Source organism: Drosophila suzukii, chromosome 2R, assembly GCF_043229965.1.
Source record: "Drosophila suzukii chromosome 2R, CBGP_Dsuzu_IsoJpt1.0, whole genome shotgun sequence".
In the NCBI taxonomy this organism is placed as follows: Eukaryota; Metazoa; Arthropoda; class Insecta; order Diptera; family Drosophilidae; genus Drosophila; species Drosophila suzukii.
The window spans coordinates 18,465,114-18,480,420 of record NC_092081.1 but is presented as its reverse complement, the minus strand read 5'-3'; the positions used below and the strand labels follow the sequence as shown (position 1 = coordinate 18,480,420).

At 44.3% G+C, this 15,307-nt stretch overlaps 6 protein-coding genes across 6 annotated transcripts; 3 read left to right on the top strand and 3 right to left on the bottom strand.

The window, feature by feature from the left end:
* The first annotated feature begins 82 nt into the window (after positions 1-82).
* AIMP3 (aaRS-interacting multifunctional protein 3) lies at positions 83-1,238 on the top strand. Its single transcript, XM_017074997.4, has 3 exons — positions 83-243; positions 316-621; positions 929-1,238. Exons 1-3 carry the CDS (start codon positions 163-165, stop codon positions 1,079-1,081), a joined length of 540 nt encoding a protein of 179 aa, XP_016930486.2. The 5' UTR covers positions 83-162; the 3' UTR covers positions 1,082-1,238.
* On the bottom strand, positions 1,103-5,198 carry wmd (serine-threonine kinase receptor-associated protein wmd). Its single transcript, XM_017074996.4, has 3 exons — positions 4,652-5,198; positions 1,624-2,289; positions 1,103-1,559 (listed from the first exon to the last, which is right to left on the bottom strand). The coding sequence occupies exons 1-3, from the start codon at positions 4,770-4,772 to the stop codon at positions 1,360-1,362; spliced, it is 987 nt and encodes a 328-aa protein (XP_016930485.1). The 5' UTR covers positions 4,773-5,198; the 3' UTR covers positions 1,103-1,359.
* Positions 5,199-5,586: 388 nt separating this feature from the next.
* levy (cytochrome c oxidase subunit 6A levy) lies at positions 5,587-6,301 on the top strand. Its single transcript, XM_017074454.4, has 2 exons — positions 5,587-5,776; positions 5,915-6,301. The coding sequence occupies exons 1-2, from the start codon at positions 5,680-5,682 to the stop codon at positions 6,145-6,147; spliced, it is 330 nt and encodes a 109-aa protein (XP_016929943.1). The 5' UTR covers positions 5,587-5,679; the 3' UTR covers positions 6,148-6,301.
* Positions 6,302-6,383: 82 nt separating this feature from the next.
* On the bottom strand, positions 6,384-13,527 carry pita. Its single transcript, XM_017074451.4, has 3 exons — positions 13,218-13,527; positions 7,304-8,407; positions 6,384-7,247 (listed from the first exon to the last, which is right to left on the bottom strand). Exons 1-3 carry the CDS (start codon positions 13,377-13,379, stop codon positions 6,444-6,446), a joined length of 2,070 nt encoding a protein of 689 aa, XP_016929940.2. The 5' UTR covers positions 13,380-13,527; the 3' UTR covers positions 6,384-6,443.
* Positions 8,992-11,897, top strand: Dcp-1 (Death caspase-1). The gene is made up of 3 exons (XM_017074452.4): positions 8,992-9,523; positions 10,673-11,241; positions 11,298-11,897. Exons 1-3 carry the CDS (start codon positions 9,360-9,362, stop codon positions 11,552-11,554), a joined length of 990 nt encoding a protein of 329 aa, XP_016929941.1. The 5' UTR covers positions 8,992-9,359; the 3' UTR covers positions 11,555-11,897.
* Positions 13,528-13,835: 308 nt separating the features above from the next.
* Positions 13,836-14,948, bottom strand: Rrp4 (exosome complex component Rrp4). Its single transcript, XM_017072571.4, has 2 exons — positions 14,420-14,948; positions 13,836-14,340 (listed from the first exon to the last, which is right to left on the bottom strand). Exons 1-2 carry the CDS (start codon positions 14,864-14,866, stop codon positions 13,891-13,893), a joined length of 897 nt encoding a protein of 298 aa, XP_016928060.1. The 5' UTR covers positions 14,867-14,948; the 3' UTR covers positions 13,836-13,890.
* Between the last annotated feature and the right edge of the window lie 359 nt (positions 14,949-15,307).

Sequence of the window (15,307 nt, the reverse complement as noted above, 5' to 3'; positions counted from 1 at the left end):
AATATTAGCAAGAAACAACAAGCACAACTTTAAAAACAGCGCCTTTGTTATCGATGAACTTATCGATAATTCACAGGGCGCAGGTAAAGCGTGCAACCCTGTCTGCTAATCTTGAGTAGCGTTTCTTGTTTTTTTGCCAAAATAACTATAATTTTTCTGACCATGTGCGACGTTGCAACAGTGCAGAAGATTGCCAATTGCCTGGGCGTGAATCCCGGCAAGGTGCAGCTGAACGAGGAGCAGGTATAGCTGACGTAGTTGACCTCCAAATCGAATGATTCTCACGGACCCTCCAATTTATTTTCTGTTGTGAAGGTCGTAACGCGCACAAGTGGCCAAAAGAAGAGCGTAGCCGGATTCGCCACTATCCTGGAGAGCTTGGCCAGCGAATCGAAGTCGGAGACGGCCCAGAACAGCAAGGTGTCGCGGGAGGTGGAAGCCCAGGTGTACCAGTGGATCGAGTTCTCCGTTCTCTACGTGGCGCCCGGCTCCAAGGACAAGCACGTGTCCAAGCAACTCCTGGCCGACTTCAACAAGCTCTTCGCCAGCAAATCGTACCTGGTGGGCCACTTCATCACACTGGCCGACCTGGCTGTCTACTATGCCATCTATGATCTTGTGGTGAGTTTATTTAAGATTATTACTAATAAGTAGGAGTTTATTGTAACGAAGAATAGTGTATCCCAGCTTGTAAGCTTTATAAGTGTCAACTAAAATGTACCATGGACAAATGGATGTAGACTTATGGTTACTGTAGAAAAGTGAACGAAACTAGCTTAGATTTGTTAAGTATGACAGACGGATTGAATGGGATCTTTAATAAAAATTATATTCCTTATTGGATATTGTATACAACATATGTAAATATCCTGAAATGTTTTCCATCATTTATCTATATCGCTAAACTAACCCCTGTCAATCCTTTCAGAAATCCCTCTCGCCGGTAGACAAGGAGGCCTATCTGAATCTCTCCCGCTGGTTCGATCACCTCCAGAACCGCCCGGATGTCCACCAGGGCGAGCCGCTGCTGAACTTCACTACCATCTACCTGCACGGCTGGGCCACAGGCACTCACATCTAAGCCCAACACGGAACTTCTGCATCCATTCACGTCACAAATGCGACACTTAAGTTATTTATTTCTATTGCATTTCACAATGTAGTTTTGTGTGTGATTATCATTTAATGCCAATGAGAGAGTTCAGCGTTGGAATATGAAGAATCGTTATTGTAGCCCACATTACGAGTTGTTCTTTTGGTAATCGGACAGATCTCAGCCGTAGCTCCGAATCACATGCCCTTGCGTTGCGTCGCTGGTGCAGCGTGGGCTGTGTAGCAGCGACTCCTGCTGCGCCAACATCAGTTCGCCTGGACTTCGCGCGGCGAGCTGAGGGAGTTGCCCAGGTCCGTGGGTTCGGTGCACTTCCACAAACCGTAAGTCTTGCCCACGGTGGTCTGCCACAGCCGTAGAGTGCCGTCCTCGGAGCCGCTGGCGTAGAGCTCCCCATCGGGACTAAATTTCACGCTGTGCACGGGTCCAAAGTGACCCTTAAAGGATTCTGTGGGGAAATAAACCATTAGGTATCATGATTACATCAAGTACATATATGACCATTCCCTTACCAATTTCGTTGCCTGTGATATAATCGAATTTGTACATCTTAAAGTCTTCGCCTCCACAAACAAAGACGTGTTTATCCGGATGCAAACTGGCCGACGCCACGTTCGTCGGCACTTTCACCTCCTTCAGCTTCTTCAGCGTGTCGATCTCCCAGAAGCTAATCGAGGAGCCGTGCGATATGGTTAGTATATGGTTATCGCTGGAGATCTCCAGGCTGTTCGGATTGCTGTTAAACTGCAGACGCTGCACCTCGATGCCCGTCATGCGGTCCCACAGGCGCACCGTCTTGTCCTCGGCCGCCGAGATGATGCACTTGTCGCCGCGGCAGAAAAGTGCTCTCTTGATGGCTCCTGCATGTCCGGCGTACTCCTCCGGCTGTGCCTCGGGCTGCTCCAGGTTGAAGACCCGCACCAGCTTCTCGTTGCTACCAGTCACTATGTTCTCGGAATCCATGTCGAAGGCCACGCTCTTGACGATGTGCTTGTGCTGGAAGCTGTGAATCTCGGCCCCGCTCACCGCATTCCACACCTTGCCGGTGAAGTCGGCCGCTCCAGAAGCGGCCAGAGTGGCGTTCCGATTGAGGGTGGCGTTCCAAACGGCGCCCTTGTGGCCCTCGAAGGTGCCCACCCAGTCGCCGGTATCGCCGTGCCGCAGCATCGGGCTGCCATCTGCAAAATTCAAGAGCACAGTTCTCGGTCAGTCGTCGGTTGCATTCGCTTTCGCTCGCCGGGGAGCGTGCGTGCATAAATTAGCGAACGGAAGCCACCTTGACTCAATGCCTGCCGCCAAGGCCAACGACCTGGCTGCCGCTCGCAATCATGCAAGCGAGCTCCCCAAGTTCACGTCACCTGCACTGCAACAACCAAGCGGCGGGATCGGGATGCAGGGTATGGCTGCAGTGCAGGAACGCGGCTTGTTAGCCCGATCAAAGCTACATTTAATTTCCAAATGTGAATGGTTACCCGTTCGCAGGTATATTTTTAACAAACAATCTGCTAAGCAAATGGGCATTGGGAAAAACTCTGACAAGTTGAAGGTCTTCTATAATTGCTTAGATGGTTTTGAACTTAAACTGCTTTTTGTACAAACTGCAAGGATTTTCTGTATCATTTTCTGCATTTTTAATAATTTCAATTTCATTATCTATTTTGGAAACCTTTGTAGTTTTAAAGGATTAAAGATGTTTAGAGAAAATATATTGTATGATCACAAAGAATATATAATTCCATAATGAAAAACAAACACATTAAATAAAATATTGAATTAACTTGTAATTCCCCAATCTAATTTATACAAGTAATTGGCCTTAAATTTGCTAATGATTCATAAAATCAAATACTGTCTCAGCGAACAAGGCAAACAGAATTCTAGTAACTATATTTCATACTCTATATTGAAGAAAGCTTTCTTATTATTATAAGGATGTTATTTAAAATCCGAAAACCTTCACATAATTGTGGAAAGAAGTATTAACTGACCAGAATCTTTCGTATGATGATTGTCAATGTAAAGATGTTTTTGATGATCTCTGCATCCCAACCTAAGTACCGGGTAAGAGTATCCCCTGGTCATAACCTTCCTGATGACTTCCAGATCTCCCCGCAGCGTACATATAGCAGCTGCATATACACAGCATATAAATATAGAAGTTTCAAGGCGCTTCCTGAACTGAACCGAAAGCACAAACGAGCAAAGTTTCGAAAAGTTGCTAAACAAGGGGAAGCAAGTATGTTAAAAGGCGATAACGAAATCAACTTGAACTTGCACTGGGAATACGCTCTTTCCGCATAAAAGCAACATTTAGCGAAAGCAACGAATGCAAAGTGTTTTCAAAAAAACAAGCAATAGCAAATGCAATTGCAATTGCAATCGCATCGACTAGTTGACACCTCAAGGCAAAGAACGCGAATTTTGTAGCATGCGAGTGGCGGGAAAAGGGTTCGGGCTCGCACTCGGCAAACAGGTTTCGCTCGCAATGAATGACTCTGCATTTGGGTCAAGGTAGCGTGCAGGCTAGACGGTGCTAAATCGTGTTTGCTCATGTAGTAAGTACATATGTTTTGCCTATGTTTCGCCGATCTGATGCAGCATCTTTTCTGCGAAAACAATAATTTATCAAAGAACCTCTGCCACTGTCAATACCATTTTTGTTTTCTTGGCGATTAACTTGGCCTTTTGGCGATGTGCTTACAACACCCTTTAGGCTAACCATATTTCTTTAAAAATTAAGTTTGTTCGGTGAGGGTTGATTATCGTAAAACATCCATTACCCTATCAATATTTTTCTATGTATAAAAATGATTCAGTAAATGTTTAAAGTAGTTTGGATACCCTGTTCACGTGAAATGTTTTTAGCAAAAAGTTAACAGAATGGTTATCAATAACTTTGGTTTTAAAGGTCAAGATTAATAAATAAGGTTAATAGTTTTGAAAACAGCCATTTCAAATATATTTTCGAAAGGTCTATATGTTCTAAAAAATTATTTCCAGAAGAACTGCTCTTTACGAAATAAAAAGGTCAGAGCTTAAAAAAATTGATTTAGTTTTCAAAATTATTAATGTCTTATCACGAGAAAATTGAATTTACAGTAAATATATTTATTTGACTGACCTAGTATATTGAAAACTCTATTTGTTGAACTTATTGAAACTTTACTTCCCGATTTCTCCTCATATTGGAAATTTATAAAACTATTTAGCTCTGAACTTTACATGTTTTCCATAGATACATATGTAAGTACTGGGATTTCCAGCTTATCCTAAGCTACGATACACCGACAAATTTTCTATAAAAAACATCTCAAGGACTATAAAAACTGTGTAAGACTTAAGAATAACCTTTAAAGCTATGTACATCCTCAGGAATATTCGGATTTTTCGGGAAGAGTGTCGAAACTGCAATCTAAAAACCAAGACATTTTCGATACGATTTTCTGGAAATGCACCCACTGTGCGACGACGGAACAGGGTCTATATATAGCGCACAAGGACGCCTAATCGCATGCGATTTGGAATACCGATTTCTGTTACCTTTGCAGGCCGAGATGAGAAAGTAGCCGCTGTCGCAGATGTCGCTGAAGTCCAGGTGGACCACGGGTCGCGTATGCCCGCTGCAGGTGAGCGGGATTTGTCGCAAGTTATTGGCAGCCATTATTGCAGGGTATCTATGTGTGTACGTATATCTCTCGATTTCCACTCCTGCGTCCTTAATACTTGAGTGTTTTTTCGAGTGTAGCGACCGTTATGTCTAGTGAGAATCTTGCAAACTTTGCACTTATTGAATATCTGTAGCTGGCGGTGTTTGGGGCTTATTTGTACTTCAATTGGTTGTTTCGCCTAATTAATAGCACTTCACTGTCCGTTCGATAAATGATTTTCCCGTTCGTTGCTGAAGTTCGTGTTGCTGTTGTTGCGCTCCTCCAACTTTTGTGGTTGGTTGTTCTGATTTTATTTTTTGGCAAAAGTGTGCTGTGTATTTACAATTTGATGCGCTGAATTTTATAAACAAGAGGGGAATATAATTACGCGACACGTTGTTGTTGTGGATGGACGATTGGAAGCAGTGTGTAGAGGTGGAAAAACCTCGATGGAAACAGCTATGCATCGATGTTTTTAAAACTAGTAGCAACATCGATGTTTTGTGGAGACTATCGATTTTTTTGTCACATCACTAAATTAAAAATTTTACTTAAAAATACAAATTTTATTGATAATTTAGTTATCAACTGTATTAACACATTTTCAGATATTCAACTGGTGGTGTAGGTAGAAAGCTACGATGAATTTGTACTATGTAGAACTTCTTAAAATTAAGTATTTATAGAAAAAGTATGTATGATAATTTCTCTTTAAATATGCCAAAATTATTCCAAACGGTAATGGGTATCAGTCTCCATGTTCTGCTGAACGCGGACAAAACGTTTTAAAAAGTCACTGGCGAAATCACAAAACTATCGTATGCAAGAGCGAGCAAGTCACGACATTTAGCCAACCTGGGCCATCCCTATTTACTTGTCAAAATAGCAAATTTTCATTCGGGCCAGGAATCGACTGAAAATATGTCCGCTATTCTAAATCACGCAATTCGTCGCCAATTTGGCGCTACTGCCGCCCGGAACATGTCCGGCACCGCCGCCGTGGCTGGCGAGCACTCCGGTAAGTGTCCGCCCGAAGTCCCAATGGCCAAATTCGCCTGCTTTTGTAAGGTTAAGGTTATGTAATTTGGCCGTTGGGCAAGATCGATTCAGGAGTTGCTCTTATAACATCTATTGTCCTATAAACCATATCCCCCAGGTGGCTACAAGGTCTGGAAGCGCCTGTCTTTCTTCGTGGCCGTTCCCGCCGTCGGTCTGTGCATGCTGAATGCCTACCTGAAGCACCAGGAGGACCACGACAAGCCCCGCCAGGAGTTCGTCAAGTACGATTACCTGCGCCGCCGCGAGAAGCGCTTCCCTTGGGGAGAGGGCCAGAAGAGCCTGTTCCACAACCCCCATGTCAACCCCCTGCCCGACGGTTACGAGCACTAGGTGGCCACCACTGCCCAGGCCGGGATGTATTCGTTGTTTGGTAGTGATAAACGTTAATGTAACTGAACCATAGTCGGAAATACACAGATACACTAAAAACACCATTGTCCAAACTCAAGTTGGCGCTTCAATAAAGATCTAATTAGAGCGAGGACACCCATAAAGGAGCAATGACATGGGATGGCCAGTAACATTAATTGTAAACTTCTTCACTAAAAAGGATTGCCTAATCGATCTTGGAGTACATAAATTCTTTAATGTGTAAGCATAAACATGGATACAATAGCCGCGAGTACTTATTTAGCGGCTCTGCGTTTCTTGACAAGTGAGCGCTCCGGCTTCGGAGGCGACTTGGTTTCCTTCTTCACTGAAACTGCCTTTGGTGAGACCTTTGGAGTATCCCGGCTGCGTGTTTGGCGCGAGGACTGCTGGACTCCCTTGGATGTGCTTATCTTGCGCTGCTTAGAAGGGGGAGGCGGCGAAAAGGAGTCGTCGCTATCATCCAGGTGATCCTCTTCGAGGGTATCGTCTTCCAGATACTCCTCCTCAAACTCCTCAGCCTTTACTTCGTCCAACTCTTCCTCCTCCTCCTCGATAATGTCGTCTTCCTTGCTCTCGACCTCTTCCTCAAAGTCGTCGTTATGGTACGGCTCCATGTCCATCACATGATCGTCCTCGATGTGCCGCTGCAGGCAGCTCTGGGTCAAGAAAATGTGATCGCAGAACTCGCACGCGTGACGCTCGCTCTCCTTGTGCTGCTCCATGTGGGCATCAACGCTATCCACGTCCTCGATCTGCTCCCGGCACATGGGACACTTCAGAGTTGCTGTAGCATGGATTCTCGAGTGTTCCAGCAGGCTGTTGTAAGTGCTGTACGAGATCTTACAATCGCTGCACACGAACGAAGCGTCCGAGGTCTGCGTGTGCATGCGCAGGTGCCGGGAGAGATGGTGGGACAGCATGTACGACTTGGGGCAGTACTTGCAGGGATAGGCTCTCTTTCCGGCGTGGGCCACGAGATGACGGGCCAACTTGGAGGCGGTGGAGAAGCTCCTCTCGCAGTGCTGGCAGGGGAAGGGAAGATTGGTGGAGTGGACAACCTGAAAAAGAGGAAGTTGGTTAGCTAGAACAACCCCAATTGGGATGATCCTCCTACCTCATGGCGTTCCAATCCCTGCTTAAAGGCAAACGACTTGGTGCACACGCCGCATTGGAATGGCCGCTTCTTCTGGTGCCGTTCGGCGTGCTTCTCCATCTCCTGGCGCGAGAGGAAGGGCTTCTCGCAGTACACGCATATGAACTTGGGAACGTCCGTGTGAGTGCGCTCGTGGCGATGCAGCAGTGCCTTCCTTGTGAAGCCCTTGTTGCAGACGGCGCACTTAAAGGGCCGCTCGCCGGTGTGGATGAAATTGTGCTTGGCCAGATCGTACTTGGAGAAGAAGCTCTTCTCGCAGTGAGGACACTGGAAGCTGCGCGAGCGCGTGTGATTCAGCCGATGGATATCGAGCAGCTGCTGCAGCGGAAAGGAGCGCTCGCAATCGGGGCAGGGAAACACGTCGGTGGCCACCGTCTCGGCATTCTTCGTGGGATCATCCTGATCGTCTAATGGCAGCTCCGCATCCAGAACCTCGGTTACTATGGCCACATTGCCGCTGTCATCTCGCTTGACTTGGGGAGTGGCCAGGCGCGGTTCCACCGGAGCAGATGGTCCCTTGTTAAGGATCCGAATCGACGACTTGTTCAACACCTTTGGTTTCACGGGTGATGTCTTGGGAGTGGACTCAGACTCGAACTCCTTGTCCAGTTCGTTGGCCATGTCCTCCAGCATGTTCTGCACATCGTCCATGGAGAGCTCCTGGTTGTTCTCCACCTTCAGCTCGTAGGCATGGGATCGGCGACTGGTGGTGACTGGAGAGGAGACGGCTACCTTCCTGTGGGGCAACAAGGTTGTCTCCAGCACCTGGACATTCTCGATGACCACCGGGTTCGACTTGGCCATGGTGTTCAGCAGTTTTTTGGGAGCTTCGGCAGCGGATGCGTCGGATGGCGTTGCAGCCGGTATGACCACCACCTTCTTGGGAGCCACCGTCATTATGGGAGCACGGGGCTTTTCCAGCGGCGCGGGCCAGTTTCCGGTCAATGGGTATTGCCGGAGGAGGGTTTCCGCCCTCTTGCACATCTGCTTGAAACGGTAGCAGTGTTCGAAGAGTAGACGACATTCTAGGCAGATATGCCCAGGCATTCCATCTCCGGCATAGACCTGGTAATACAAAAATAAGAATTATATTTATGATGGATTTAAAAGTGTCCTTATTGTTCTGTGCTTTAACTTACATTAATTTTGTTTTTAAATTCTATTTCTCATATTCAAGTTTACAATTTAATTTTTTTTTTGTTCTCTTGTCCCTAACAGTTTTTAAGAAAATGCAACAAAAATTAAGAGTTTGTTATTTGACATTCTTTTTTTTTTGGTTAATATGTTTGCAATCTGATCAAGGGCTGATTAAGTTTGGAATCATTCCAAAAAATTGAACAGGGAAGTCCCTCTTTTGACCGAAAAGCCAATCCAAATTTATTTTCGGGACATCCCCGAATAAGACACACCTGCTTATATCTATTGCACTACTTTAACCCCATCTCTTAAAAATAGGCGTCATATTTAGTATTTAAAAGTTAAGCTCCTTTAAAATATTAAGAACTATAATTAAATTTATATCTTCCCGCTATAAACGGAAATACCCTCTATATATAATCAATCCTGTGCAATCGATATTCAATAGCGATTCGATAAATACCCCACTAACTTATCGACGACAGACCATCTCCGCTTGGCGGCAAGTGCATACACACCACTACATGCAATAGCAGTTTGTTTTCGAACGAGAAGCACGCTTAACCTCCGTTAATTGATTGATTAGGCACGTCTGATCTGAGCCATAAAAGGACATTCGGTTGATTGTTTAAGCCTAATAGCAAACTTCAAAAAACAGAGGCAGAAAAACAGCTGTGCGGCGGAAAGTTTGGCCAACTCAAGTGGTTGAAGAACCCGAACCAGAACAAGAATCGCACCCAAAAAGGGCGCAACAACTGAGGCAGAAGAAGAAGAACAGCAGGAGGAGGAGGAGGAGAAAATCAGGCAGACGACGAAGGCGAACAAAAGGAGAAGCGCAAACAATCAAAACAAGAAAAAGAGTGCCGAGGAGGGACTCAAAATGACGGACGAGTGCGTAACCAGAAACTACGACTTCGGGGTGCTCGGCTCAAATGGAGCGGTGCGGGGCAGTCGGAACAGCGGCCTTATAGCTGATAATACCGATGCCAAGGGCTGTACGCCGGAATCGGTTGTTGTTGGTGGTGCAAATGCAACTGCAGCGAGGTAAGTCCATGTGCCGCTCTCTCGTCTGCTCTCTTTGCCCTTTTCTCTCTCTTCCTGCGCTTGTTTGTTTGTGTATTTTGTTATCCCTGTTTATCGCATTTGTTATTTTTAAAGTACTGGAAGAATTCTTGAATCTCTATTAATAAACTTTTTAAGTTTTCGGCTTTTTTTGTTAGGACCATTATTACCAATCGCATTTTATGGACTATCTTATCAAAGTATTAATCAAGATTTAATTATTTTTTTTAGTAACCTGTCTTTATCTTTGTAATTTATACGTATGATATTTACATATGATCCGAATTCTTTATCAGACAACTTATGTACAAATGTACTCTTAAAATTATTTCAAAGTTATTCCTAAAATGCCATTATCAGAGTTTCAAAAAAATTAAAAATATGTTGTTTCAAAATACTTCTACATATTATTCTAATACGTCATTTTATCGAAGAAATTTTATTTTTTAACACAGTCAAAATTTCATAACTCCACCTTCCCCTTCCCTGACTGAAAGTTTATATTTTATGAACAAGTCATACTATTTTATACTTGTTCTGGAAAGATAATGGTATACTAGATGTATAAAAACATTATTAAGTTCAGCATGCACGATGTGAAAATCAAAAGAAATTGGGGCTCATTTGTCATGACAGCCAAAGACTTATCAAGAATATAAAATTATTTCATTTATGAAAGTGATTTCCTATCACTATTAGAATTCTTTGGTTATGAAAGTAATACGGAGCATAAACTCTTTCCCGATAACATATTGTAAAGGAATTTGAAAAACAGTTAATCACGGCCAAAAATTGGATTTCGACCAATCAATCAGTCGGCGATACTAGAAGTCTTAGTCATATAAACTATTGAGGTCTAAATCAATACAATATATTTGTCAGTAAATCGAATGCGAACTGTTTTGTGAAAGGGTTTTCTATTGATAAGAACTCTTTTGTTTAACTTAGTTTCACAAGTAATACGCCGCAGTGTCTGCCAAATTCCAAACGAGTTCTTTACATAATTGAGCAACTATTAATCATTTCCAATTTTGGCCAGTACCTCTTATCTAATCTAATCTTATCGCACCCGGCTTTCGGCCTCTAAATCGAATTGTCATATTAAACAGTGGATGCATCTTCTCTTCACAGCGCCTCCCCCCTTCCAGCCAACAAGTTTGTTGCCCGAATGCCGGTGGATCGATATGCCAGCGAATACAATATGAATCACAAGCACCGCGGGCTGGCCCTGATCTTCAATCATGAGCACTTTGATATACCTTCGCTGAAGAGCCGCACCGGGACGAATGTGGATGCCCAGGAGCTGAAGAAAGCTCTTGATTCCCTGGGATTCACGGTGTCCGTGCACAAGGACTGCAAACTAAGGGATATCCTGAAGCATATTGAAAAAGCTGCCGAACAGGATCACACGGACAACGACTGCCTGGCGGTGGCCATCCTTTCCCACGGGGAACATGGTTACCTGTACGCCAAAGACACGCAGTACAAACTGGACAACATCTGGCACTACTTCACCGCCAGCTTCTGCCCCTCGTTGGCGGGTAAACCCAAAATGTTCTTCATCCAAGCCTGCCAGGGCGATCGTTTGGATGGCGGAATAACCCTGGAGAAGGCCGTTACCGAGACGGATGGCGAGTCCTCGACGAGCTACAAGATACCCATACACGCCGACTTTCTGTTCTCCTACTCGACCATTCCGGGTAAGGATAGGGATTATGAAATAATACATATATTTTACTAAATTTCTCTCTTTTAGGATACTTCTCCTGGCGCAACATCAACAACGGCTCCTGGTACATGCAGTCGCTGATCCGGGAGCTGAACACGAATGGCAAAAAGTACGACATGCTCACCCTGCTCACTTTCGTCAACCAGCGCGTAGCTCTAGACTTTGAGTCGAACGTGCCCGCCACACCGATGATGGATCGCCAGAAGCAAATACCGTGCCTCACCTCCATGCTGACGCGCATACTGCGCTTTGGCGACAAACCGAAAGGTAATAAGGCTGGCTAGGAAAAACAAAAAAAAAAAGATCTCTTAACAAAATTAGGTTGTACAACCATCTCCCGCAATCATTCACTTTGGATTCCATATCACTTCAAGTCTAGTTTTAAATGACGCGTGCCATTATCCCGGAGGATATGCAGCACACTGATTCCCATTATCCCACCCATTTCCGGCCTTATCGTTGACGAAATTCGTTGCCCACTTAAGTATATGATTTCCCTAATTATAAGCAACACTTGCGAATCAGCAAACCCACAAATATGAGATAAGATTATACAATGAAGATTTATACATATACACAAACATATATATTTGATATGCATACGAATAAAAATGAATTGATAATGGATTTTTTTTAGATAATGGGTCAAATTCAAGTATTAGTTCGATTTGTTTGTCATGTTTCTTGTTGTAAGTTTATCAATATAATTAGAACTTGTAGAACATGATTCTCAAGGAAGGAAAAACATAGAATATCTTTCTGATTTCTAGTGGAAGTAAAATAATTAGACCGCTTGTGGTCGGTAAGATTAATTTATTGTATTTCGCGGATCTAAGACAAATATTTTCAACTTAAATTACTCATCCCCTTCCGTTACAGCTCTTCCCGTCGTCACCTCCGCGGAAGTCAAATCCATGTTTTTTTTTTTTAATTGTTCTTACTTCCTATGCTCGCGCTCTCTCGGATCTTGGATATACTGCATTAAAGTACTATAAAATAACGCACATAATCTAAAAAAAATCGTTAAAAATACTACAAGTAATGCTACACATAGCCGTTATTCAAAAATCTTCTTGTTCGGGCCAACGGTGTACATTTTTTTTTAAAAAATCTTGTGTTATGTTTTGCCTCCAAAACATGGAGGATTTCAAAAAATTTGTTTTGCTCTATATGTCGCTTCCATAAACTAAGTCTTTATAAAAATAAAAACCGCGATAATATAAGCCCTTGATCAGTTATAGGGCATTTAAAAGTAAATCTTAAATCTTTTTTTTGAGCTTTTTGAGGTCGGTCACTGGGGGGACCTATCGGATCTCAGACCCTTAGCTAGACCCTTATAAAATGTTGAGTAATATATCTTAAGGAGAAAAAAGTTAAGGTGAAAAATAGGTAAATTAAATGAACATTTTTAAATTGTCCTCTTTTTGAAACACAAATACAGCTTGACAACAGAAAGGAATAAACTGGTTTGTCGTATAGCTGTTAATTAGCAACAAGTAGTTGAGCATATCAGTTCACAAAACAACAGTATAACAATATTAATATTTAAGAAAATTATTTTTTGGAGTTTGAAGTTTTAAAAATTGGATTTTGATTTCGCGCCTAAAAAAACAACTGACAGCTGTCACGGGCGATCAGCTGACGCCGCATGAGTGTGCGTGCGGCCAGTACAGTTGCCCCAATTGATTGAAAATGGGTTTTTTCACACAACCGAAAAGAGGGAACTCCCATGAGTAACTGGGTAACCAGTGGGACCCATCCTGGGGACTCCTGCCCAAGGACATTCCAGGTGCGGGAAGAGGACAACAGCGGGATGGGGGAGACTTAGCCAAGACGCCGTCGCAGTCGATTCGGAAACCACGGCGCGATTTCTTAGCCAAGTTATGCGTGGCGGTTGTTAGTCCAAGTTAGAACCCCATAGGCCATTTCCCGGGCCATTCCGCTTACCTCGATCGCCGTGATGGCCATGATCTGCAGGGGAAGATTGGCGGTGGTCTTCACACGCGAGTTTTCCTCGAAAATCGAGGCCAACTTCTGCTCCGTCAGACAAAAGCGGCAGACCTTCTTTTCGGTCATCAGCGCCTCGCGGGCCTCCAGTTTCTCGGCCATCGCGACAGTTGCAATTAACTCGTTATCGGGCTCAGGTAAACAACGCGGAAATTCACTCCAAATTAGACACAAATTGGAAAAGCGAGGAAAACAATCTGCTCGGCGTCTTTTCTACTGCACAAACCGCGCGGCGTTGCCAGATGGGTGCAGCCAATCCGTGGCCACAAAGTATATCGATAGTACAGGGCTTATCGATATTTAGAGTGCGTCCCGACTAATTGATTGACAGCATAAATATCGATACCAATAAGGTTTCGAAAAATGATATCGGCCAGTTTGCCTATCGATAGGGTGGGCAGTCGACCTCGTAACGAAAATTTCAAAGGGAACTGGACTTGAAATATAATATATATAAATAAATGCATAAATAATGTATAAAGATATACTTTTATTTGTTAAAGTGACAATTTAGGCTCTATTTTAACTTGATTAATTTAGAACATAAATGACCTAATATTTTCGAAGTAGAAAAGGCTAAATTTATTTATCTTATTCGCATATAATTCCCAAACTAATCATCGGCGTCTCTCAGGCGAGCCTGCGTCTGTTCGCCGATGTCGTAGATGACATTCTGTTGGAGCAGCTCGTGGGCCTCGTACTTTAGGGACTCCTCGTAGGCGTACTGAATGCTGGTGTCGTAGATCATCAGCTTGCACTTTGCCAGCGCTAGGACGGAGTTTCTCAGCCGGGCAATCACTTCCCGATCACCACGAGGAATGTGCTCGTTCAAATTGAGAGCGAATCCTCCCTCGCCGCCCTCTTGCTCCTGACCCTTGGTGGGCGATATCCAGATGTAGCCATTGTTGCCCAAGATCACGGAGGCGCCGCAGGGTAGATTGTGGAAGTGCATCTTTCGCCGCTTGACGAGGGCGGGAAAAACCTTGACTAGGATGCCCTGCGACAGTTTGCCGTACTTTAAACTGCGCGTGTACAGGGATAGGGTGCCCTCCTCAAAGATGTTCTGGTGGGGAAAAATGTGTTAACTCTTCTGGGTAAAGGAGCGTTCTTAACTTATACATATATGTGTATGTACTACCCACCTGGACCTCCGCAGAGATTAGATCCCCTTCGTCCAGATAGCGTCGCATCATCTGCTCGTCCTCAGCGGACCTGCGCCTCAGTTCGCCGCCCGGCAGATTGACCGAGGAGAGGAGAAGCACGGAGTCCAGCCGGGAGTTGGTGTCCACGCGCCAGCGCTTCTGTTGGACCTCGCAGACGCGGGCCACCACCACGTCGCCGATCTCGCCCACATAGCGACTCTTTAGCGGACGCACCGAGATCAGCTTGTTGACCTTCTGGATCACGCCGGCCACCGAGGCCTTGATGTTCTCGTCCTCCACGAAGGTTCCATGGCCACGCATGAAACCCGCCTCCGGCATCAGCACTTCACCGGGTGTGTAGACCGTTGGTAAGTGATCCGCATGTGCGGCCAGGTCCCGCCAGTCCACCCGATCCAGGGCCAGTTCTATCGCAGCATTGGTGGACATTTTTTAATTCAATTTGAATTGGTTTCTACCGAGGTAAACAAAAAGTGCAGTTTGAGCGAGGCAAATGAGCAACAGCTGGCAAAACACGCGCGCCGTGGAACTAGTTCCGTATCCGGATTCACTCTAGTTCTAGTGCAAGTTCTCCGCCGCAACTACAGTGGCTATCGGTTAAGGCGAATTCAAATTAAAGTAAAATAATTTTACAGGTAAAATCATGTAAGTTGATTAACAAATGCAGAAAAAACAAAAAGTGCTTAGACTCGATAATCAGCTACCCATTACTTTAAAAACTTTACACGACTACGGGTATCTTTGCACTTGAATTTATCCACAAATTTTTTATGAATGGATAAAACTTTATCACCATTCATATTTATATATCCATTCCTTGCTTAGTAGTACTCTGAGTTTTTATGCTTCATATTATTTTTATACTGATTA

What these genes read in the sequence shown, in the direction of transcription:
- AIMP3 (XM_017074997.4), top strand. Translation starts at nt 163, where the DNA reads ATGTGCGACGTTGCAACAGTGCAGAAGATTGCCAATTGCCTGGGCGTG. An exon ending in TGCAGCTGAACGAGGAGCAG is followed by an intron (nt 244 to 315) that starts GTATAGCTGACG and finishes TCTGTTGTGAAG; the next exon opens with GTCGTAACGCGCACAAGTGG. An exon ending in ATGCCATCTATGATCTTGTG is followed by an intron (nt 622 to 928) that starts GTGAGTTTATTT and finishes CAATCCTTTCAG; the next exon opens with AAATCCCTCTCGCCGGTAGA.
- wmd (XM_017074996.4), bottom strand. Translation starts at nt 4,772, where the DNA reads ATGGCTGCCAATAACTTGCGACAAATCCCGCTCACCTGCAGCGGGCAT. An exon ending in TCTCATCTCGGCCTGCAAAG is followed by an intron (nt 2,290 to 4,651) that starts GTAACAGAAATC and finishes TGAATTTTGCAG; the next exon opens with ATGGCAGCCCGATGCTGCGG. An exon ending in TATCACAGGCAACGAAATTG is followed by an intron (nt 1,560 to 1,623) that starts GTAAGGGAATGG and finishes ATTTCCCCACAG; the next exon opens with AATCCTTTAAGGGTCACTTT.
- levy (XM_017074454.4), top strand. Translation starts at nt 5,680, where the DNA reads ATGTCCGCTATTCTAAATCACGCAATTCGTCGCCAATTTGGCGCTACT. An exon ending in CGTGGCTGGCGAGCACTCCG is followed by an intron (nt 5,777 to 5,914) that starts GTAAGTGTCCGC and finishes CATATCCCCCAG; the next exon opens with GTGGCTACAAGGTCTGGAAG.
- Dcp-1 (XM_017074452.4), top strand. Translation starts at nt 9,360, where the DNA reads ATGACGGACGAGTGCGTAACCAGAAACTACGACTTCGGGGTGCTCGGC. An exon ending in GCAAATGCAACTGCAGCGAG is followed by an intron (nt 9,524 to 10,672) that starts GTAAGTCCATGT and finishes TTCTCTTCACAG; the next exon opens with CGCCTCCCCCCTTCCAGCCA. An exon ending in CTCCTACTCGACCATTCCGG is followed by an intron (nt 11,242 to 11,297) that starts GTAAGGATAGGG and finishes TCTCTCTTTTAG; the next exon opens with GATACTTCTCCTGGCGCAAC.
- pita (XM_017074451.4), bottom strand. Translation starts at nt 13,379, where the DNA reads ATGGCCGAGAAACTGGAGGCCCGCGAGGCGCTGATGACCGAAAAGAAG. An exon ending in TGGCCATCACGGCGATCGAG is followed by an intron (nt 8,408 to 13,217) that starts GTAAGCGGAATG and finishes TTGTATTACCAG; the next exon opens with GTCTATGCCGGAGATGGAAT. An exon ending in AGGGATTGGAACGCCATGAG is followed by an intron (nt 7,248 to 7,303) that starts GTAGGAGGATCA and finishes CCTCTTTTTCAG; the next exon opens with GTTGTCCACTCCACCAATCT.
- Rrp4 (XM_017072571.4), bottom strand. Translation starts at nt 14,866, where the DNA reads ATGTCCACCAATGCTGCGATAGAACTGGCCCTGGATCGGGTGGACTGG. An exon ending in TAATCTCTGCGGAGGTCCAG is followed by an intron (nt 14,341 to 14,419) that starts GTGGGTAGTACA and finishes TTTCCCCACCAG; the next exon opens with AACATCTTTGAGGAGGGCAC.